Source organism: Sparus aurata, chromosome 1, assembly GCF_900880675.1.
Source record: "Sparus aurata chromosome 1, fSpaAur1.1, whole genome shotgun sequence".
Classification (NCBI taxonomy): domain Eukaryota; kingdom Metazoa; phylum Chordata; class Actinopteri; order Spariformes; family Sparidae; genus Sparus; species Sparus aurata.
Window position 1 is genome coordinate 28,818,167 of NC_044187.1, and position 7,909 is coordinate 28,826,075.

At 41.7% G+C, this 7,909-nt stretch overlaps 1 protein-coding gene across 1 annotated transcript; it reads right to left on the reverse strand.

The window, feature by feature from the left end:
* Positions 1-289: 289 nt before the first annotated feature.
* On the reverse strand, positions 290-7,637 carry pycr1b (pyrroline-5-carboxylate reductase 1b). Its single transcript, XM_030430259.1, has 9 exons — positions 7,471-7,637; positions 6,633-6,726; positions 6,117-6,187; positions 5,749-5,928; positions 5,369-5,476; positions 5,150-5,263; positions 3,930-4,022; positions 2,812-2,975; positions 290-2,387 (listed from the first exon to the last, which is right to left on the reverse strand). The coding sequence occupies exons 2-9, from the start codon at positions 6,697-6,699 to the stop codon at positions 2,213-2,215; spliced, it is 972 nt and encodes a 323-aa protein (XP_030286119.1). The 5' UTR covers positions 6,700-6,726; positions 7,471-7,637; the 3' UTR covers positions 290-2,212.
* Between the last annotated feature and the right edge of the window lie 272 nt (positions 7,638-7,909).

Consider the following 7,909-nt stretch of genomic DNA (forward strand, 5'->3'; position numbering starts at 1 on the left):
TCACCTGGGTGCAGATGATGACGTTGCAGCTCCAATCATTTCCCCTTCAAACTTCTCAGATGGTTTCATTTAATTACCTTTTTGGGGCCCAAAAAGTAAAAAAAAAAAATAAATAAGCTTAAAAATATCTATACAAATATGTGGAGCAGAACTTTGGTTTGTTTTCAGTCTCCTCAGGATGCCTCACGTTTATCTTGTGACCCTTTGAGGGTGTCCAAACTTTAGTTTGAGAACCATTGGACTACCAAACTGCACACACAGAACTCAAACTTCAATCTCAACCATATGATCACAACAAAATGCCACATAGATTTTATTATACACTGGCCAAAAGGAATTAACAATAATGGCATGATAATCATATCAGTCACAGAGGACACATTACTGTATTACCATACTTGTGGAGTATTTTCTTTTACAAATGGTATGGGCACTACTGAAGAGGAGAAAGCAGGGTCTGCAGTGAAATCTTTGATCCCACTCACGGCCATATGTCCTGTTGACAGAAAGCTTCTAAAATTGGACCATGTTTCCTCTCAGAACAGCCAATCACAATGCACCTCCTGGCCAGTGAGGACAGAAAAAGTGTTGTGTTTTTTATGAAATATAACTACAGATTTTAGTAGTTATATGAGTAGAAGACTCCAATGACGTACCAGAGGAGACTACATAAGACATGGGGATTTTGGATGACGACTGAGTGAAACATGTAACTGCAGCACTGCAGCTTTGGCCAGTTAGCAGTAAGTGAGGAGGTGTGGTTACATGTCACGTCAGTCCAGTGTCAATTTTAAGTCACTCTCAACTGGCAGTTATGTGAAGAGGGTAATTTGATCTTAAGTAGACGTGCAAATGGGTCATGTGATCATAGGGCGCCATCTGTAGGACAGGGGGCCTCTGAATTACTGACTGGTCAAGTGTAGGTAATCTTTGTCGAAGGCAGTATAAATAAACCAAAAACAAACAGAATTGGAAAACAAATCATTGATTAAAAGCGGTGCTGAGTATTGAGAGCAAAACCAGGCTCTTAATCAATGCAGGGGCAAAACTATTTGATTCTGCTTCTTTAATAGGCTTTTTGACAAACCAACTCAAGTAGTGGATATGCCAAACAAAGCAATACATAACATGAAACATGGGGATAAAAATATACAGAGTGATACAAAAGTAGGACGGATTGATTGCTGATGTAAAGCCTTTACATCATAACCTATAGCAGTATATTCTTTATTGTGTAGATGAATTTCTCGTAGCACTTTCAGGTATTAAAACATCATATTCCCCTTGTGAGAGAAAATATAAAATATGCCATTTGTGTTTACAGGAGCTTTAAGGTAACAGTTCAGGTTTGGGGTTTAGGTTAAAAAATGTCCTTCAGCACGACAAATAAACAACAGAGAAATGAACAGAGGGGTCCAGAGGGATCTGAGGACAGTGCTGACAGGTGTTTTAAAGCTTGGAATGACCTTTTACATGCGAATATGGGCAAAAAGGCACAATGTCTTAATGTGCTGGAGACCCCATTATAACACTGCAAGGAAGGTATTTAATCCATGAGGACAATAGTGTTCAGATGCAAAACAAAAATAAGAGTTAGTAGTGGTTTTGTTCAGTCTCTTTTGAGTCTTTGTTAACAGTTTAACACTGTTGGCCAAACAAACATAGTTATTTGCACAAACAAAAAAAGGGTACGTGATGATTTACATTGTGGCTTCATTATTTTTTTAAAAAGACATTAAAGGCTTACATTAAGAGTGTGATGGTATCCCAGCAGCCATCTGCTGCGTGGTGTGTACCAGGATCCCATCAGGGCCCCCTGGGTCATTACCATTTAACAGCCCTCGATCGTCTCGAGCCCGAACACAGACAGACGACAGATTGTAAATGCACTTTTGCTCTTCAGTTTGTGTATGTGTAGATAGTAATCCTGCACCCCAACATAAGGCTATAACTGTGAGCAATGCACTCAGAATACACCTGTGCTTGTGTGCAAAGTGGTGCTGACACCACCGGGTCCACAGTCCGCATGTAACTCAAGTATGAATAAATAATCTGGCATTTCTGCCAATTTGGATGTGATGTCAGACCAGTCCTGAGTCCAGTTTTTACATCATCTACAGCTGTTCAGCCAAATAATGTAATGATGTCCACATGTGTACACGTTGGTACACTTAACCTGTAAAGCGTTTTTTGTATGTCTGCCTTTGTGTACTCAGTTCTTCTTGATCCCAGGGCTACGGGCATTGAAAAGGCTGAGCCCTGATTTGCCGTTGCCGTTAGGCACTCCACTGACGGCGACTCCGGGCTGCTGGAGCACCTTGTCTAGGGTTGTTTTCTTAATAGCCGCTGGAGAGATGCGCTCCTGGTCTGCCAGATACTGCAGCTCCCTGTGAGAGGAAGGGAAAGCCCCGTTAGAGACACTTTGTAACTGTAGATGTGTGCGTGTCATACAGCTAGACTTTGAAGTTGTATGTTGCAAGGTCAGAGTATCTCAATGTTGGTGACTGATGCATTGGGAGAAAATAAATTGTCATTTTTGAATATCGGAACACTCATCTATCAAAATCCCCAATGTCCTGTCATCTCACAAAGTTGAGGTTCTCTGCGTTCTCTGATTTTAATCATTATAAACGGAATATCATTTTACCTGAGGACATTTATAACAAATTATTTGAAAAACTAACTAGTAGATTGATGAAAAAAAAAAAAGTAATAATCCACAACACTTTGACAACAGGGAAAAAGTTGAGATACTCAGTCTTGGTGATGACGTAGAAGTGTGATTTACATATACAGGTGTGACTGTCTCACCGTGTTCTTATGCATGAGGCCTCTACCGCATTGATCAGGAGGCTTCGGAAGCCGCCGCTCTCCAGCACGTGCAGGGCGTGGATGGTGGCGCCACCTGGTGAGCACACATTGTCCTTCAGCTGGCCAGGGTGCTGCTCCGAGTCCAGCAGCATCTTTGCTGCTCCCTGAAGTAGAATAGAAACATGAGAAAGAACGAATGAAGACAATGCAAGGAGATTATGGATACACATGAATAAGATCTCATTGTTTCTCATACACACTCTAGGAGTGCTGATACAGTAAAAAAAATCCTGTGCAGCAGATATACTTTTAATATCATTATAATGCAAGTGGTGCATTAGAATGTAGAATTAATCATACATGAAGATAAAGTTCCTCCAGGAAATGAAATCTAATCTGACGCGCAGACATTAAAATGTGTAAAACATCTTCAAGGCAGCTTGCTAGCTGACAACAGTATTGCCTTTGGTGAGTGTTTCCTGCAGATGAATGTGCAAACAAGAGGAGACACTCAGACCAAGAGTATTTACTGTCTACAACAAAAAACAACATCTGAATAGATTAGAAAAGGCAGAACAGAGAACATTGCTCATAAAAATGCAGAAATGAGCTGAACACACAGAGCAGAAGACGGAGCATGAAGCAGCTGCCATCATTACAGAAACTGTTTGAGGTGAATCATTTCCAGTAATCCACTTTTACAGATTGCCAAATTGTGATCAGTCAATGTCTTCATTAACAAAATCAGACAACAACAGTGTTTTTACTAGTCAGGTTGAAAACAGCAGCAATTAGAAATGTCTTCTTTCTTCTTCTTGCTTTCTAAATTAACATCACTGCAGAAAACCACTACGTTAACCGTTTGTCTTTTTAATTTGTACTTTCAGGCAAGTCAGAGTAACCCACAGGGTTTTATTTTTCCAGAGTTTCATCATTTTTAGTGAATTCAAGTCAGCAGTTATAAGACAGCAGCAATGTTGGGTGCATTCAGAGAAGGACTGCCGTCTCTCTGAATACACAGACAGTGGATCAATGAGACTTAATATTAAGAAAAGGCGGAGTGAAAGATACATAAATACCAGATATACACACAAGTACACAAAACAACAAAAACTGACCAATAGGGCCTGAGCTCCAAGTCTGACAGCCAGTCTCCTGGGAAGACCCATCTTCACCCCTCCGTCTGCGAGGGCATCCAGGGCGGTGAACGCCTATTTGTACACACAAACACACACACACAATATAAACTAACAGTCTGATTTGTCAGGAGTTTGAGTTAACAGATGAATGGTCATTGTTCAGCCTCCAGTCTGCAGACATTGAGGCAGAATAGAAAGTCAACTCCTCAACACTTCCATCCACTTAATTAAAAGTTACCTCTCTGCCTCTCCACAGTTCAGATGGGCCAAAAAATTATTCAGACACTTTCAAGCCTATATTTAAAAATACCTGTCTGGAGCTCAACAGCAGATAAAACCCACCTGCACAATTATTCTTAATTTCCTCAACCACTACACACTTCTGTCTGCAATGCAGTACATTGGACGTGACTGTTTTATGAAGCAGGAATGACTGAGATTTGGAAGCAAAAAGCCATTACCACAGCTGTGCTCCCTTATATGTCTGGTAAAGGAGAGATTCATCAGAGAACGTATCCTGACAGATAAATACTCTGGCACATTTGACCTCTTCTGCCTGCCACTATTTTTCCAACTACACTACAAGCCTGAAAATATTACCAGCCCAACATCCAAATCAATCAACACACGAAAAGATCAATTTTACATCATTCATCAAGTCCCCTTTTTTTTTTTTTTTTTTCCTTTTACAGCCATGCAGATTTGCATTCTTTTCTTTATATCCTATTATGAATTGTATACAGTTTGTGAATCTATCACTTTAAGAGGTGTGATTGTCATTATATATGACATTTTATAGACCAAAAAAACAAATGATATATAATTAAAATAAACAAACGTTTGTTTAGGCTCTAGCTATAAAACCTGACAGTTGCAGATAAAGGTAAGTAATGGCAGACTTCGTCTTCCAAAAACACAGCAATCGCTTCATCAGTCCAAACCAGTCTCTGTAACTCTTTGTTGATACGGATGTTGCAAGATGGTTGGTACAATGAATGTGACTGAAAAAAGTTTTATCACCAGCAGCCTCCTATCTGGTCTATTTCAGAGTGAAGGATTGTGTGATTATTACCCTCACACTAGACCACACAGTAAAATGGCCAACACCTTTCTCAGTGACACCTGTTGCTGATTCTGGGTGGACCCATCACTTCACACACATCATTTTGTGACAAGCACACAGTCCTGAAGTCACTTACGTAGGCCGGTCCACTGCCACTCAGCCCGGTGACCGCGTCGATGAGGTCCTCCTCCACCTCAGTGCAGTAACCCACACTAGCCATCAGCTGTTCCAGCAACTTCCCGTCCTCCACCTGAAAGAAGGAGGACAACATGATAGTAATGACATGGAAGAATCAGTCGTGGAAACATATACTCCATTAACTCATTCATAAGCCATTTGACTCATGTTTCTTTACATCTGCGTGTGTCCCAGTGGCGTACACCGTGGCTCCCTCTTTCACCACCACCGGAGTATTTGTCATGCACCTCATGACTTTAGGAGTTGAGCGGTATTGAAGCAGTTTCTGGGAAATGGAAGAAAAGGAACAGAGGATAGGTGTGTAGGAGTCTGGATGTTAGACATTTGCTCTTCACATGTTTGGAGGCTTAACAAAACTTAAAATTTGAGATGGAAGTATGAGAAAAAACAAATGCAGAGAATAAAATTATTATGTAAATAACAAAACAATACCACAAAGTGCACACTACAGACAAGAGTCATCTAGAAGTTGGGACACTTCAGCAGATAAATAACTCTGCATTACAGAGCCAAATAGAGACGTTGACAGAAGCTGACCTTCTCTATGGAGTTGATGGTGACACCTGCCGCACAGGATACAATGAGATGGCGGTCCTCAATGTCCGGCCCAATCTCATCCAGGACAAAGGGTATGATGTGGGGTTTCACCGCCAGGAAGAGCACATCGCTCTTATTGACGGCCTCTTTGTTGCTAGTCGTCAGGTTCACCCCCATTTTCTGCAGAAACAGAAGAAACAAAGAATTGCTGGTGATGAAGAAAGCAGTGAAGGAGGCAAACAGGTGTTTTTACAGCAACATGCGCACGTTCTCCCCCTCTTGGACAAGCCTACGCTTGCACAGGTGCTAGAACAAACATTTTCATTTCAATTCCCATCACGCAACAAAGTGGAAACTTGTCTTCTCACCCTCAGCCCCGACACAGTGGGCAGGTCTGTATCTGGGGAGCTGGCTGTAATCCTGTGTGTAGCAATCACACCTGAGGAGGGAGACAGGAGGAAGTGAGGAGTGAGGTATGAGGATTTAAAACATGGGAAATGACAGCTGTAAGATAAGACCTGACTGATCCCCGTAAGGAAAATTCACATTATACAGCAGCTGGTCGGAAACAGATAAAACCTGTATAACTTGAAGACAATCAACTAAATAAATGCAGGTAATGCCATTAACGGGACATTACAGTTAATAAAATATAAACACTACAGCCAATACATGCGATTTGTGCATTGTGAAAACAACTGTGACATAGTAATGCCTCTTGCTGTGCAACGTGCAGGCCTTACGAGGCAGAAATGTGCCGATATATAGAGCCTTGACAGCATTTTTATCCTTATCCAACCCAAAATCGGTTATATATGATGTGACATCAGTGACTTTGGATTCAGTTCAAGCCAAAGGTTGCACAACAAAGAAAGTGGCCTCACCTGCAGCTGTGAACCCTTTCACCAATGCGTGAGCCAGCTGGCCCGCTCCAATGAATCCGACACTCATCCTGTTAGATGATGTGGCTTCTTTGACCTGTAAAATCCAGTGAGAAAAAGCTGCCTTGAACTGTGATGCATGGCAAAGGACTCAACTTTGAACAACCTAACATAAAATACACCTTTCACAGTTTTCTTCAGCCAAATTGGGAACCCTTGTTAATTTGAAAAAGTCTTTCCTTAAATTAAAAAGAATATTGACAGGCTTTTGGTGATGATGTAATCCGGAGAAAAATCCTGGAGCTGGCACACAGACTGAATGATGATGAAACACCTCTTCTGACAGACACAAGCAGCACCCATGGGTCGTTTTGCTCGTTTAACTGGGATATGGACACATTTGCTGATTTATGGCTGTGAGCTCCACATTGAAATCAAACTCATATGCGTGAAGCAAAGCACTTTGTGAGCCAACAGATTGAGTGTCTGGTTCAAAGTAAACGGATGAAGTTCACAAAGGTGTCATCTGCTGACATCTCCAATGCTTTAAATCTTCGGCTGAGGGCAGCTGAGTTATTATTAATTGATACTGTTCAAAATCACTGTCGCCATAAAAGCAGTTTCACTGTCACTGTTAAAACTGCTTGGTGTTTGCTAACAAGCCATTAATGTATCCATTACTAACAGAATCCCCCCAATTGATGCTGAAATTTGATGATAGCCTTTCCAAGCTAGCTTAGTTGAGCACAGCTTGTCCTCGGCTAGCTGCTCTGTTAGCTAGGTTTCTCAACCAGAAATGAATGACAAATAGGACAAATCCATGTACCACGGAGACAGTTACCTTTCTGAGTCTTTCAGCTGAGCTTCCTGTCCTGACAGATGCGAGTCGACGACGTGACCGTTATCCCCTACGGCAGAAAAAACCTAAAAACACCACTTTTTGTGTCAACGTGGCTTCCTTCTTACTCAACCCCAATGTGCTCCATAACTGTAACGGACAGCAAGGCTGACAAATCAAAATGGAGACACGCGGAGCTTCTGACCAATGAGAAACTGTATCACACGTTTCTGTGTCCGTCACGCCCAGTTGCATCAGTCCTCCGGCTGGAAGCGCGGTGAAGCTGCCAGGGACCGAATGTAGGTCAAATATAAGAGATGTAAGATGTAAAGTAGGTTAAGTTTATGTTGGCCAAAGTCTGTATGTACACTTCAGAGCATGTATGACTGATTCACCATGGATAGACTGGACTTGTGTGCGGGTGGACAATGCTTAGCAGCCA

Excerpts from the sequence above, each read along its gene's own strand:
- pycr1b (XM_030430259.1), bottom strand. The coding sequence starts at position 6,699 with ATGAGTGTCGGATTCATTGGAGCGGGCCAGCTGGCTCACGCATTGGTG. Across the intron at positions 5,477-5,748 it reads CCATCAACTCCATAGAGAAG|AAACTGCTTCAATACCGCTC; the intron begins GTCAGCTTCTGT and ends TCCATTTCCCAG. Across the intron at positions 2,976-3,929 it reads TTGGAGCTCAGGCCCTATTG|GGAGCAGCAAAGATGCTGCT; the intron begins GTCAGTTTTTGT and ends ATTCTACTTCAG.